At 38.2% G+C, this 15,885-nt stretch overlaps 1 protein-coding gene across 1 annotated transcript; it reads left to right on the top strand.

The window, feature by feature from the left end:
- Positions 1-3,300: 3,300 nt before the first annotated feature.
- slc9a2 (solute carrier family 9 member 2) lies at positions 3,301-15,743 on the top strand. Its single transcript, XM_088015729.1, has 13 exons — positions 3,301-3,909; positions 4,994-5,208; positions 5,285-5,533; positions 7,195-7,445; positions 7,541-7,758; positions 8,499-8,698; positions 10,227-10,316; positions 10,450-10,520; positions 11,053-11,220; positions 11,338-11,443; positions 12,642-12,758; positions 13,722-13,806; positions 14,347-15,743. The coding sequence occupies exons 1-13, from the start codon at positions 3,645-3,647 to the stop codon at positions 14,778-14,780; spliced, it is 2,469 nt and encodes an 822-aa protein (XP_087871855.1). The 5' UTR covers positions 3,301-3,644; the 3' UTR covers positions 14,781-15,743.
- Positions 15,744-15,885: the final 142 nt, after the last annotated feature.

A 15,885-nucleotide genomic window follows, 5' to 3' on the forward strand; every position in this document is an offset into this window, starting at 1 on the left:
TACGATAAAACAAAAAGTCACATTTAGCATCATACATTAGCACAACTATTGTAAAAATTCCCTTCAAATATTTCTAAACCAGCACCACAAAATCTGTGATTTTGATTGCAAAAAACTACAAAAACAATCACAAAATTCTGGATGGACTGATCAATGTATTTCATTTTTAGCAAACACTTATTGAATGCTGAAACAAGCAGCTGTTTACAGGTATTTCAACAGTTTAATGGGTTTTGGCATTAGATTCTGGCACAACCGGCCCTTTAAGAACATTCAGATTTTTGATGCAGCCCAAAATGAAAATGAGTTTGATGCCCCTGGCTTATATCGTGATATGTTTTTTGAACCGTATCGTTGACGTCATATGCCGTAAATCATTCTACCCTGCAAAAAATATATCAACAAAAGCCAAAAGTCAATTGCATTCACGATGAGGGTAAGTTCTGAGCAGAACTGCATCGGTAAAAGCAAGGCACAGCTCTAGGTGGTCTTTGGTCCTCCGGGATGGTCTGGAAACAAAAGTGACCCAGTTTGTTGGGCTGCCTGTGCACAGCTGGGCCTCCTGCAGATGCTGTCAGCAGCAGATTCACTGCAGCTCCTCTCTCCCCCAGACCTCCTCCACATCATTCTGGACCTGTCTCTTCTGCTCCATCATCATCCCTGTCTTCTCTTCATTTTGGCACCAACAAACTTCCTTTCCTCTGTCACAGTGTGAGCCTGTTTATTTCACTTTATCGACCGAAGGATTCGGTTCGGTGCTGACCAGTGCAACATCTGCGGGCCAGGAGAATCCGATCCAAACAAATGTGTCTCATTAATCACTAAAATTAAACTAGGAGCAGGCGATGCAAAAGACTTTGCGCCCAGGGAGAGAACAGAAAAGCAAAGAACGTACCTACAAGAGCCGCTCCCCAGATAACCGAGAACCTCTGGAGACTATTTTAAGTCAAGAATATGCAAGGCTTCACATCTGTGTAATTAGGGTGATTTTGGCTTGCTTTGCATGATTGCTTGATACACAAATTAAAATCAAATAAAACCAGCATTTTTAAAATTAAAATCAGATGGACAAATATAGATTAAAAACACACAAATTATTCCTTAAAAGATCTTCGAAAGTAGGAATCTGAATGTAAATATACCTTTAATTTCAGAAAAGAAAACATAAAGTCAACTTGCTGTTCAGATGTATTCCTTAGCAGCGTTAGAAAGGCCTGCAATGGCGTGACACGTTGATTCACAAGGCAGCACATAACTCTGCTTTTAAATGAAGGGGGAGATTATATTAATAATTATCACTTTGTTATATAAGCCTGTTACTTTGTTTGTTTAATATGCTGATTGGATTTAAACAGCCTATAAAATCCTTCGGAGTATTTTTTTTTATGGCAACATTAGCCATCATATTTAATGTCTACATTTGCTCACGTACAATAACAAACATTGCGTCACAACATCCGCTGATGCTCATCCGTCCTCTGGCGCTGCTGGCCTGGGCTGCAGGATAACATTCACTCCGATCTGTAACATTACATTTATAAACAAACCAGCGACGTTTGGACTCCTTGCTATGGCTGTAAACACGTCTCACTGGGATCAGGCTGCGAGCGACGCCGTCGCGTCATGAGATCATCTTTCTCTGAGAACAAACCTCCAAAGCCATAACCGCCAAATCGCGTCAAAAACACGCTCTGAACAGAAATCTGTCATACCTGTCGGAAAAAGGTGAAGGCTTCTCCTCTCGCTGATGCGCATCCTGGTTGCAATGACGACGCCTGCAGTCCAGACTCGCCCTGACTCCCTCTGACACATCCAGACGTAATATCCTTGATGGAAGCGAGGCTTGCTCCAGCCACTGGGGGCCGCTGTTGTACCTGTTAGAGGAAACTGACGGAGTGTATGGAAAGCTCATTTGTAACACAATAAAATATGTTTATTTGTTTTTACACACTGTTCATTCTTGAAGACGTGATGTCGAGTGTGTTGCTATGAAGACATATTTCTTACTAAAACAATAATGAATGGGAAAAAAAATCTAAAAATAATACTTTTCACATACAACCCTGTTGTTATAGATTTAAAACAGTAAAAAGGGGGGGATATCTGTGACACAGTATCTTTAAATGTTGGAAAAATATTTTTTACTTAATTGAAATAAATTCAGGCATTGATTTGAGTATTGGTTATACAATAGTCTTGAGGAAAAAAGAGTTTTTAATCATTGTTTTTGTTGCAATCTATTGTGTAATTCTGATTTAAACTATGGGGTTCCATTTGTGAGTACTGTCACTGTTTATAGTTGTACTGTTGATTTCTTCTACTTTATTGTCAGATATCCAGAGTGTTCATGCTAGAGAAAAAACATTTTTTTAGGACATCTGAAACCTGAAATATGTATAAATCTGGGGTGTTAACTATCCTGGAAAGAAGGATATTTTTTCAAGGATAGTTAATACCTTCCTTTCAATAAAAAATTGAAAGGAAGCATTTTAGGTTATTGTGAATTATTTTAAATGTTATTTTGTTGACAAAATCTTGAATTATAGATATTTTCAATATGTTAAAATATAATGCAGTCATACTGAAAATAATCTTTGGATGAACAAGGATTATCAGACAAATGTCTTATTCTCTTTAGCAAATGCATTCTAAAGTATGGAGACATTTAAATAATTTGATGTCAAAAGAATATTATTTTGGATATTCAATAAAAAAATTACTGGTAGCAGTGGTATTTATAATTATTGTTGTTGCTAAATTTAATCAATAAAAAAAAATAAAAACAACTAAAATTTGACATAAAAGCTTATAAAAAAAAGAAAGTTATTTTGGTGTTATTAACAAAGAATTGGAGACAACATTATTAGTTGATTAAATACAACAACAGTCTGCTATAATCGCACTGGTTGACCACACCTGGGGCTGGATGTGGTGCCTGGATGGGGACGCAAACAAAACAGATGGAAAAACTCAGGAAACATTACCAATAAATAACATAAGCATGAGTAAATTTATCATGTGAGGTTGTTTACGTAAATTATTGAGGAAAAAATATACACACACAAAAAAAGTGATGCTGTACTTCAGCCACAATATAGTTCAAGTTTTACTTCGTAGTTTTCTTTATTTTCAAGCAATCAAATCTACTAATTTCAGTCTCTATAAGCTTTAATCAGTCATGTAGATCTAGTTCAGTCACTTGGGCTGTAAAACACTATTGAGAATTGAAAAAAACATTGCTGCTGACCGAAACTGCTTACTGTGAGACCTGCAGAAACACAGAAGGTGTCACGATTTTTTTTTTTTTTTTTTTTTTTTTTACCTGCTTCAGGTAACAGCCTATCAGAGCGAGGCTTGTGGCCGCACCCAGTCAGTATCGGAACTCATGGACTCAGGTGAAGCACAGGTGTTCAGTCCCGCAGGTAGAAAAAGACAACACCATACTATTTTTTTTCCTTCATCACTGTTTCTGAAGAATACTTCTAATTTTTATTTAATTTCAGTGATTTATTTTAACAGAAGTGATGTTCGTTTTTATTTTATTTTATTTTTAACATATTTTGTTGACTAACGATGGAGTGATTGTGTTTCAACCTCCACGGTGTTCATACTGGAGCTTATATGAACTGCGTCCTTTGCGCACCATGAACTACAGCTCCACCAAACGAGCGCTTGCTGTGCTTATTACCTGCACATTTTTAAGTCTTCCTCATGGCTGTAACGGAGAATCTCCACATAAACCAAATGCAGGGGCCACGATTTTGCCCCCGACTAAGCCCGATAATGGACCCCAGGCTTATCCAGAGGATGTGCCTTCAAATTTACCTGTGTTCACTATGAACTATCCCAGAATACAAATCCCGTTTGAGATCACGTTATGGATGCTTCTGGCCTCGTTCGCAAAAATAGGTGAGTATGTGACATTTATAGATGCTCCGATGTCAAATATAAGCTTGTTGTACATAAACTTCTCTGAATAACAATTCATTAAAAATAAAGTTATTGAGTATGTTTTGGATTATGGATTATAGATATGAAAACCCCAAAATTTTGCTTTCCAGAAAATGTGAATACTGCACAAGAACAAAATAATATCTTGTAATACAGACATATCAAACTGCTGAAAAGTATATTGATGTAGATTTTACGTTCTATACTTGTGTGGGTTTGCTGAGATGTTAAAGAAGCCTAGATTAATTTAATATCAGCCTTCACCTCATCTGCACTGTTGGATCAGTCTCTCTCATCTTCCTCTTGACATTACTTTACAGAGTCTCTATGGAGTTTAGGTGGTCAGGTCAGGTAAGTGGTATTGTAAGGTACCACTTACAATACCTTTTTGTAAGTGGTACCTTACAAAAAGGTACCACTTGTAAAGCAGGTATTGATACGTTTATCAGAGTGGGCAGGGGTCGAGCCCTCATCATCTCCATAAAGCCTGTAAGTAAAATGAAGCATTAAATCATCACCAACTGTGGAGAATGCACTAGACCTCAAGCAACTTGTATTCTGTGGCTTTCCAATCGTACTGCAGACTCTGGGATCTTAATTTTTCTGAAAACATTATGCAGTAAAGGTCATCAGGCTGGGACTCGAACCTGTGACATCCGCATCCTTATGGGCTGTGCTTTACCCTGCCCCACCACAGCACCCTCTTTACAAAGGGTTTTCATGACGGTCTGCTTCAGCTGTCAATTCATCAGTCTTCCCCCAGATGCATTTAAAATAATTTTCCTTAACTGGTATTATTTAATATTTTTATTTGATGAGAAAATTAACCTGGGCTTTTTATTAGCTGTAAGCCAAGATAGCAAAAACGAACAAAAATAAACACTTGAACCCTGTTATTCTTTATTCTTTATGCAACAAGTCTACATAATGTTTGGCTTTGTTTTAATCGAATCATTGAAATAACTTTGAAATGATTTTATGACTTATTGAGTTGCAGGAAGTGCTACACCAAAGTCACATCTTCCTCTTTTTTTTCTTTCAGGTTTTCATGTGTATCACAAGATAACGATCTGGGTGCCAGAGTCGTGCCTTCTCATAAGCATCGGTCTGATTGTTGGCGCCATCATGCACTCAGTCCACGAGGAGCCTCCGGCTGCTCTCAGCAGCAATGTCTTCTTCCTTTACATGCTCCCCCCTATCGTCCTGGACTCGGGCTACTTCTTGCCCACCAGGCCGTTCTTCGAGAACGTGGGCACGGTGAGCAAACCGCCTTCCCATTTCTCCACTCCACTCATCTGCACCTAATGACCCGTGCTCTTCCTCCGGTGTGCAGGTGTTGTGGTTCGCAGTGGTGGGGACCCTCTGGAACAGCATCGGCATCGGCATGTCCCTGTTCGCCATATGCCACATCGAGGCGTTCGGCGTGCAGGACATCAACCTCCAGGAGAACCTGCTGTTTGCCGCCATCATCTCGGCCGTGGACCCTGTGGCGGTCCTCAATGTCTTTGAGGACATTTCTGTGAACGAGCAGCTCTACATCGTGGTGTTTGGAGAATTTCTCTTTAACGACGCCGTCACCGTGGTGAGCGAGAACGCTTCTGATGCTTCCTGTTAACGTTGAGACCTGCTGCCCTTATCGGGATTGTTCTGCGTCACTATTTGGTTTGAAAACACAGTATGCAATCAGTGTTATTTTTCTTCACGAATGCGCAGCAAAACGGCACTGGTCTCCACATAAACACATTCCAGTCCTACAGGAATATTTACTTCTTTATATTATTTCAAAGGTTTTAATTCATCATTGTCACTGCTTTACCGCTCCTGTCATTTAAAACCCTTCTAGTACATGAAACAACACATCTACCATTGTGCAGTGAGCAAGTTTTTCTGTTCTTCTGCACTCAAAAGGTTCAACTCAGGTTTCATCGCCATAATAACACTTTCTCAATTTTACTTTTTTGGAGTTAGGGTGCATGCGTGACAACATAATGCGCGTGGGAGAAACGCTGGCCCACAAGCATGATGACCGTACAGATAAACCAGGGGGATTGGGGAAAAGCAAAAGGATATTTGAGAATCGAAACAAATGTGTCATGTCAGCCTCATTCAGAGCCTGTTTGCTCAGATGCTGCCAAACCTGTTTCTGAGGTCACAGTTGCATGTGCGTTTGGTAGCGTGGGAGGAGTCGACACATGCACATATCGTCTGTTACATGACCGAAGTGAGCTCATCTCCCTCCCTCTGCCACCACCACTCCTGTTCCCTTCGTTTTATGTTCAAACACTCTGACCAAGCCCAGCTCTGTAAACCAGTTCTCCTTTCACTGAGTTCGTCACCGTTTTGTTTAGCATGCAGTAGATTAAACAGAAAACAAACGTTACACTGGGTCATTAGGGAAGCCCAGGAGTAAGGATGGTCACACATTTGACACTTTGCCTATAAGCTAAAAATAGGAGCAGTGTTTTCACCAATTATAAGATTCTCCCAGGATTTACATACGACCACCGGGTTTACTCCTCATTTAGCAGCGGGGCAGTTTTGTTTCGAGTGTCGCCTTTTGGCTGGAAATGTGTTTGCTTATTGTATTACTGACATTCGTATGCAAATGCAAACAGAAAACTGAGAGCACTGTAGTTACTACGCACAACCTGACGAGTCAGTGTCAGAAATATCAGCATTTTAATGATCATTAATTTCTTTCTCAATTATTGATCATGGTAGAGACCCTTTTTAAGGAACACAAGCCCACAGTTCTACATGAACGTTTTTTTTTTTTTATTTGTGAAAGGTGCTTACTACTGTGTGAAAAGCTTTTCATGAAAATTTGAAGCCACCTAAAAAAATATGTAGTTCTCAGGGGGATATAATGACATCTGGTTAAAATATTACTCTGCCTTGAGCTGATTTGTCATCATAACAATCTTGGTTGAATGAGACTGAAACAATCTCAACAACCTTTTCAACCATCACGGATTTGTATTTGCTGTTTGTACTGATTGTATTTATTAGCAAAATGTGTGTAAGTCATTTTAATTTTGCCTTGTTTGTTTTTAACTGGACAAATTGCACATTGTTCAGGAACCACAGACAAAAAAAAGGAATTTTGGCCATTTCTGTTGGATTTTAGAAAACTTTTAATGTGCATTTTCCCTACCAAATAAATGAATACATTTCAAAATTAGACACCACAGATTCTAACCATTCCCATGATCTCTGAGAGCTTCTATGTTTGCCTGTTTTCAGGTGTTGTACAACATGTTCTCCTTTGTGGCAGAGATGGAGGTGGTGGAGCCCGAAGATGTGTTCTTGGGAGTGGCGAGGTTCTTTGTGGTCGGCCTTGGGGGGATGGGCTTCGGCGTCCTTTTTGGTTTTGTGGCCGCCTTCACAACGAGATTCACCTCCAGGGTCCGAGAAATCGAGCCCCTCTTCATCTTCATGTTCAGCTACCTGGCGTACCTGGTGGCTGAGCTCTTTTCCATCTCCTCCATCATGGCGTGAGTGGCTTTGAAATGGTGTTACATATTCAAATATTTGAACTGTCGACTGCTTTAACAACAATGACTCCAAAAGCTGTAACTGTTTGATGCAGCATTGTTTGCTGTGCCCTCACCATGAAGTACTACGTCGAGGAGAACGTTTCCCAGCGTTCTTGCACAACCATCCGGCACGTGGTCAAGATGCTCGGCTCTATCTCGGAGACCCTCATCTTCTTCTTCTTGGGCGTCGTCACCATAACGACCGACCATGAGTGGAACTGGGGCTACATCCTGTTCACGCTGCTCTTTACCTTTTTATGGAGAGGTCTGGGTAAGCAGGATGCAAGGCGCGGTGTTAGTAATGTGGATCTGTTGGTGAAATTACGAGATTGGTGTTACTCTTAAGATTTACTTCAAATGTTTTGAGCGGTGTTTGTGTCTTTTAGCTAGAGCTAACCTGGACTAAGAGGCGCATGAACAAAGGTGCAGAAACCTTTAAAAGTTATGGTTTAGGTTTCTGCTCCACGTTTTTTGACTTTAAGAAATCTTTTTCTAACTAACAAGCACAATTAAATATTAGAAGGAAATGGATAAATTTCAGTACCACCGTTTTATAACATGATCATTGCTAGCCTTAAATCGAACCAGCTTCGTAGGCAAGTCCAACTAAATAGGTCTGTTCTGAGGTGTAAAAGAGAAAAGAGATTTTAAAATACAAAAAAATAAGAAATGTGCACTTGTATAACTCTAGCCCAATACTCTTCAAACTGTAAATACTGTAAGATGATTGGATATTTTTTCAGGTGTTCTGGTTTTCTGTCAGTGAGATTTCAGTGGCCATATTTATTTGTCCACACAGCTGTCCTGTTGTATATACATAAAAATTCTGTAATTTCTAAAATTATTATTTCAAGTACTAACCTGAGCCTAGAAGTTCACTTTTCAAGTTTAAATAAAACAACTTAGTTATTTATTTATTCACTTTCCATTGAGGAACAAATGGCCAAAACTTAAGTTTTATTTTTTGCTAACATTTGCAGTAAATACTTTTTTTCCCCCCTCCTCCTCCAGGTGTTTTGGTGCTGACTCAGATCATTAACCCTTTCCGAACCATCCCCTTCAACATGAAAGATCAGTTCGGTTTGGCCTACGGAGGACTGCGGGGCGCCATTTCCTTCGCTCTGGCCTTCACGCTTCCGGACAGCATTGGCCGAAAACAGCTGTTCGTCACTGCCACCATCGCAGTCATCCTCTTCACGGTGTTTCTCCAGGTAAGCGTTTCAGTTCAGTTTCACATAGAAGTCTGTGGATGGTTGAAGCTTGCTAGACGCTGACCCAAAGCTTTGCAAATCATAATCAGATCTGCTGAAGTCAGGAAGTGAGTTGATCAGTCATGATAACAACATGTATAATATGTGAGTAACACTTTATTTGGAGGGGAGTGAATAACACTGTCATGACACTGTCATAAACATGACATAACACCTGTCATGAACATGAATAAGCCTTCATGAATATTTATGACTGTTGTCATAAAGCATCATTCAGTAAATTATGACACTTGATTCAAAATGTCTTTGTTATGACAACTTGACATTAACCAAGAAATCATTACTGTTTAAACTTTACCTTTAATAACATAAAGTTACCTGATTTTTAAAGGGCAATCAGTAATACTTTTATAACAAATTTTTATCAGTAATGATTTCTTGGTTAATGTCAAGTTGTCATAACAAAGAGATTTTGAATAATGTCAACTTTGTATTAAAAGTGTCATAATTTACCGAATGACGCTTTATGACAACAGTCATAAATATTCATGAAGGCTTATTCATGTTCATGACATGTGTTATGTCATGTTTATGACAGTGTCATGACAGTCTTATTCACCCCCCTTCAAATAAAGTGTTACCAATATGTGTTTATGTGAAAGCTTTCAGAGAAACACCTTTACACTTTGTGATGGCATAGTCAGACTTTTAGACTTGGCTTTTGTTAGTGTCAGTTTTGTTGATAAAGCATTTTACAACAAACAGCACTAAAGTACTGCATAGCAAGATCAATAAAATGACTGATTGTAGGTGAAAGAATAAACACAAAAGACACAAATAAAAATAATTAAATAAATGTTGCTGGTGTAATTTGTCTTTATAACATTCATTTATCGGTAATGTTAGGGGTTCATGGTTCCCCTACCAGGTTAATTTATTGAAAATGTTTCACTGAAGCCACTTCTGGCATATTTTCATGAACTAGTAGGACATTGTGACAGTAAAACTAACCAGAAATGTTGGGAGGTTTGGATTTAATGAGTGATATTGGATTCTCACAGTATAATCATTGAGTTAAAATATCATATTACCATTTTAAACAAGAATCTTTTTCATTATTTATTCAGGAGAAAAATCAGCTTTTATTCCTCTTGTTGCCACAATAACATGACATATTAGTAAATATACATTACTTTATTATTTTTATGCATATCAACATGATAAAAACATATTAAATTTACTACTATTTAAGCTGCTTATCATGCTGAATTTTTTGGTGCTCTGTTTTTCGTAAAGTAATTGTAGCAGTCTGACAATTTAATGTTATCTGGCTAAAATAAAAAGCTGGTTAATGCCTGGCTCGAGCTTTCATTGGGTTAGAGGCGAATACGCGAGTTATATTGAAATACAAATATTTGTGCCTTCCAATTCAAATAAAAAAAATCAAATAATTTCTAATTGACATCATCATATAAAGCCAGGCTCATTTGAAACATTTTAAAAGTGTTTTTTTTGTTTCTCTCTGCAGGGCATCAGTATCCGACCTCTGATTGAGTTCATCAACGTACGGAGGACCAACCGCGACATAGAGAGCATCAATGTAGAGATTCACAGCAGGGTATAACGCAGGCATTTATTCTTATCATCTACTGTGTGTGTGCGCGTGTGTGTGCGTGTGTGTGTGTGCGTGTGTGCGCGTGTGTGCGCGTGTGCTCACAAGGAAGTGCTGAGACGCTCTTTGTCACTTTCAGCTCATGGAGCACACGATGGCAGGAATAGAGGATCTCTGTGGACAGTGGAGTCACTTCTACTGGAAGGACAAGTGAGTAACTCTGGCGTCCTAATGCTGCTTAAACTGTTGTTTAGCAGGTTGGCATGTTTATGATTGGGCTCTTCTTGTTGCATGCTAACAATATAAAATGCCGTTAAAAGACTGTCTTTCACATCATGCTTAGCAGTGTGTGCTCCTGATGGAGAGGTGAGGGAATGTCATGTTCGGCCTCAGCAGTCAGCAAAGAAAATATATACAATTTCCTTCTGCTCAAAATTAGTTACCGTGTTTTTGTATATGCTGCTCTTTTCATCTTCATTTTCTTTTGTTGTCCCCCCCTTTCCTCCTCTTGCTCTCGGCTGTGTCGACATTCCACTAGCGGGCCTTGTGAGACTGGTCTCTCAGGTGTCTTAACAGTGGATTAGTTTTAACCGGTCGAAACATGCTCTGAACATGACGCTTACATATAGAGCAGTCGGGCATCTATGTATCGATACAGAACTACAGAAGTTTAGCCTGTGTTCATGCATCTTAGGATGAGAAAATTATTTCATGCAAACAAAATTCCTTATCCCAATCCTAGGTTCATGAAGTTCAACAACCGAATACTACGTAGGGTCCTGATCCGAGACAGCAGGGCGGAGTCCAGCATTGTGGCGTTGTACAAGAAGCTGGAGCTGCAGAACGCCATGGAGATCCTGGACACGGTTTCTGGGGACATCAGTGCTGCTCCTTCCCTCGTTTCCCTTCAGTATGAAACCTTGATCCTAAAACCACACAGCTTCCTCACTGTTTGGTCAGATCAGCAGGAGTCTAACTAGTAAACGTTATTTCTGAATTAATATATCTTCTTCTTTTTTTAATTTAGGCAAGAGAAGAAGGAATATGCTAAACCAAAGAAGACATTCATGGCTCAGGACCTGAAAAACATGCACAACCTCCTTTCCAAGAACATGTACAAGATCAGGCAACGGGTAAGATGGACAATAAAAACAGCACTGCTATTAGGATTTGGTCATTTATTTGTCAGAATCAATCCATGGAATAATTTTCATTTGCTTGTCTGGGGAACCATTTCCCTTTTATTTTGGTATAAATTCAACTGGTAGACCCAGTGACAACTTTAAATAATCCACCAGAATTGTTTCAAATTTCTCCACATTTCAACTTTGGAGGAGAGACCGCCGTAACATCACATCCTCTTCCATGCTCAATAGTGAGAATGTGATATTTTTCACACTCGTTTGTACTGTGTGTTTTAATTCACACGAAGATATATTTGGTGTTTTGAACTATTAGATAAGGAGTTGTAAGACTTTTTAGAGCAAATTTAATTTATCCAGATGTAACGGGTCCCACTGATGTGTTTGTGGAAACTAAATGGGATAAAATTCACAAAGTCGACATGGAAACCAGAACATCCTCTAAGTCTATCTATAAACATTTTTATTATTTGTTTTGTTACACAGGTCTGGCCCAGTAAATGGAGCTTCATCAGAGTTTTTTTTTTTTTTCCAGTAATGTTAGCGACATGTGAAAACTCCAAGCACTGAAACTGGGCTTGTTTTGCATAACGATGGTGTGTCTGTGGCAGTATTTTTCCACCAGTGACAATGACATCATCCCTTAAAAGACTTTGATGTGCAGACAAACGGAAAACAAGCTTCCTGGTTGGGCTGGCAGCTTTATTTTAAATATTTACAGTTCTGTGTTGCGCGTTGTTCTTTTTAAACAGTGTCCATTATGAACTGATATCCTCTTTTTCTTTTTAAAAATAATTTTGATTCAATAATCCCATATGTGACAGTACATCTTGTTTTCTGTTGCACTGTGTTGTTTATATCTACATAAATAAAAATGGTAGTTTTGCATCATGGAGGATAATTTTATGGTTGCAAAGCTCAAACACAGAAACTTTCCCCCCAGGTGTGGTCAGTTTTGGTTGAGTAATCCGAGCTTCAAAGAATGCTGCCTCCCCTGAAAGAGAGCACTTAATGGCTTATCTATCAGAGCCTTGGTTGTCTCCAGAGGACGATGTAGGCAGTGCAGTTGCATTTCTGACTTCTGCAAACGTCCACAGAAGCCAAACTTGATCAAATGTGTGAAAGAAGCCCTCCATTAAAGCCACAACTATGCACATAACATGGTCTTACTTTGTGTTTATGTTTTCAGACGGTGGCGTTTACGAGTAAGTATGCTCTGCCCAACGACAACCAGCCCAGAGAGATCCTGATCAGACGCCACGCCAGCATCCGCCGGAGCCTCCGACCCGGCAGCTTTCAGTCAACAGTAAGCTTTAATTCAGGATTTCACTGATTTTTCCAAATGCTACCATACTTAAAAAAAAATATATATATATATATATATATATATATATATATGTTTTGCTTTTGCCATCGAACTAGGATTTTTTTTTTTGCAACATTAGTAGAAATTGTAGAAGGACAACTAAAGAAAAATCCAAATGAATGAAATCTGAAAACAATCTGGGATAAGTCACATGGTTTCTTAGGTGACTTTGAACAGTCCCAACAGCAAAGTACATGTAATATTTTCTAATATAAATCGATAACATTAAGTGATTTATACCTATGTTTTATTTAAATATATTAACCTAAATTGCCTTTATTTGTTTTTTTTCTGTTTTGGCTGCAAGATATGATAAAATCCATAATATAATTATAACATAATTCAGAATTTAGTTCTCATGTAGCCCATTATTAGCCCAAACCATAAAAAAATTACAGTCTTAACTGAATTTGGTGTAATTTAATGTTAATACAGTGAAATTAGAAAATTTATGTGAGTGATTGCATTTATTTATTTATTTATTTATTTATTTATTTATTGTCATGTGGCTAAAGCTTAAAATCCATCGTTACTCGCCAGGTTCTAATTTCGACACTTACAGAAATGAGTTTTGTGGATCTGAATTTCATTGACTTTGTTAAATGAATTGGGGAATTCATGCATATATTTGAGAATTGAATATTTCATTTGTTTACAGCTGTGTTGAAACTAAATAATTGTCAAGATCCTTTTCAATTACAGCAGTTTTTTGTGTGTGTTTTTTTCTGGTTTGCTTGATGTTTAAGTTTACTTCTATAAAAACGGATGATCTTAGGGGTCTCAACAAGGTTAAAGCACATTTGTAAATATCTACACATTCCTAATCATGACATAAATCAGTAAATGTTAAAACAAAAACCCTTGCAGGCACGCTAATTATCTGTTTTGTATTTTTATTCCCAGATTCCAAACTCTCAGAAATATTTCTCACTTCCTACTGGACAGAGTCTTGGGTCAAAATATCCATCTGCGAGGCGGAGTTATGCAGGTAAGTTTCTAAAACTACACTTACAAATCCAATTTTTTTTTTCACGAGCTAGGAAACTAATTAGGCAAATATATTGAGTCAGTCGTAACTTTTATCACATTTTCTGATGTCACAGCAACAAGTATCGATGTATTTTATTGAGATTTTATGTGATCTGAAACAGAAAAACTGTAAACTGGGAGGAAAAGAATAAACAGTTTCTGCTAAATAAAATACAAAAATGCTCATGTTATTTTGTTTTATTTCCCCTTTTTAGTTTGAAGACCAGAAACAAAATCCAGTGCAACCTATTGCTTTTAGAAATTATCTATCTTCCATGCCCAGATGTCCTTTTTCGTTAGACACCAAATTTTTTGGACAAAAGCGTAGAGACCCATTTAATAGCTCTACTCACAGTAAATATCAACGTATTAAAATATGACCAACAAATAGAAGATGCCTGTGAAGTGGAAGGAAAATGTTAGAGAAAGCACAAACGTCTGTTCTTTTAATTGCTGCTTTATAATTTTTCCTTCATGTTTCCTGTCCTTCTATTCTCAGACGACCATGAAACCATGTCGGAGGTAGCCTATCCTACCCGGCGCTCTCGATTCAGCCAGCCCAAACGCTCCTCATCCGGTGCCATGATGCCTCTTCACAGGCTGGGAACTCTGAAGGAAGTTCCCTCCACTGACGTTCTCAATGAAAGCCAGGGTGAGAGCTTCGGCAAAGACCACGGCAAACCCCGGACTGGCTCCTCCCACAGCGACTCCCGCTTCCCAGCTCATCGTCGCCACTTCGACCCTCCTGTTGACAATAACAACGGCTCCGCTGATGATGTAAGAAATGAGGACGAGGCAGAAGAAGAGCAGCAGCGCCAGCAGCAGCAGCATCGTGGGGCTTTGAGGCCTCCGCCCAGCTGGGCGGCTGAACCCAGAGACGACACGCCTCGAAACCCTCTGCTCAGACGGCCGCAGTGGAACCCAAAGAAGTAAACGACTGCATCAAATAGAACCTCAAATTGTAAAAAACAAAAAAAACACTTTGAGTGTCCTCATTTTACTTTCAAAGATGAAGGCCAATTTACACTGGAGGTCTTTTTTCCCACTTTTTTCTGAAGATAAAGCTCCGGCTCATAGGAGAACCTCGTAGAAAAGAAATGCATCAGGAGCCCAGCGCACTGCGGGGAAGGAGCTATTTCAGAACGTCAGACAACTCTTAGTGTGTCTCATTTCACATTTTATTATTCATTTTTATATTGTTTAAAGCTGTCAAATGTTATCAAGGAATTACAATGTAAATATTATGGCTTTTATTTTATTCCAAGCTGAGGAAGCTTCATTTTATTGACACCTTAATGTAGTTAAAGTGTCCTTGTCACCCACTGGTCCATTTTATCTTTAAATTCAATGTTGCATGAAATTGCCAAGTATTACATGTGTTGATATAACTTCAGGAACTTGTCATTAAGCATAAAATGTGGTTGACTGTAGACTGCACGATCCCAACTCAAGGTAACACTGAAAGCTGAATTAGAAGAACTAATTTACTTGGATAAAAAAAGGGAGAATGATGGGAAAATGTAAGATTATTTTATTTGATTATTGTTTTCGTGCAATTTTAGTCTTGAAAACAAAACAAAAAAAAGATCTTGACATAAATGTTTGGACAACTCAAGATATGTAGGTTCTTACAATTTTTGCAAAAAAAAAAAAAAAAAAAAAAAAAACACCCAAAACAACAAAACTCTGATTTTAGGTCAATGTTTCATTCATTCATAAATTTAAAAATGTCAAACTGTAAATGGAAAAAGTATTCATATTTTTTTTTTTTTACATTTTGTTACAACTAAAAATTCAGTGGATTTTATTATTAATGTAGCTCATAATGACAGAGGAAAATTCATTCACAGGTGTTAAGACTTCATTCTTAATTCTCAAATAAAAATCTTCATTGGATCTCGTAAGTCTTAAACGCTGAAGTACAGAGATGGTCTCCATCCAGTCTGACTGAATTTGAGCATCTTTGGAAAAAAAAATATAAATACATACAAAAAATACTTCAGTTTCTAGATTTGCAGAAGCACCATAAACATTCTTC

Source organism: Poecilia mexicana, unplaced genomic scaffold, assembly GCF_051168715.1.
Source record: "Poecilia mexicana isolate PSO_F unplaced genomic scaffold, ASM5116871v1 scaffold_2, whole genome shotgun sequence".
Taxonomy (NCBI): Eukaryota; Metazoa; Chordata; class Actinopteri; order Cyprinodontiformes; family Poeciliidae; genus Poecilia; species Poecilia mexicana.

Bases quoted from the DNA above. Each gene is read 5' to 3' on its own strand.
- slc9a2 (XM_088015729.1), top strand. From the start codon at position 3,645: ATGAACTACAGCTCCACCAAACGAGCGCTTGCTGTGCTTATTACCTGC. The intron at 10,317-10,449 runs GTATAACGCAGG...TGTCACTTTCAG, and splicing joins ATGTAGAGATTCACAGCAGG to CTCATGGAGCACACGATGGC. The intron at 11,444-12,641 runs GTAAGATGGACA...TTATGTTTTCAG, and splicing joins TGTACAAGATCAGGCAACGG to ACGGTGGCGTTTACGAGTAA.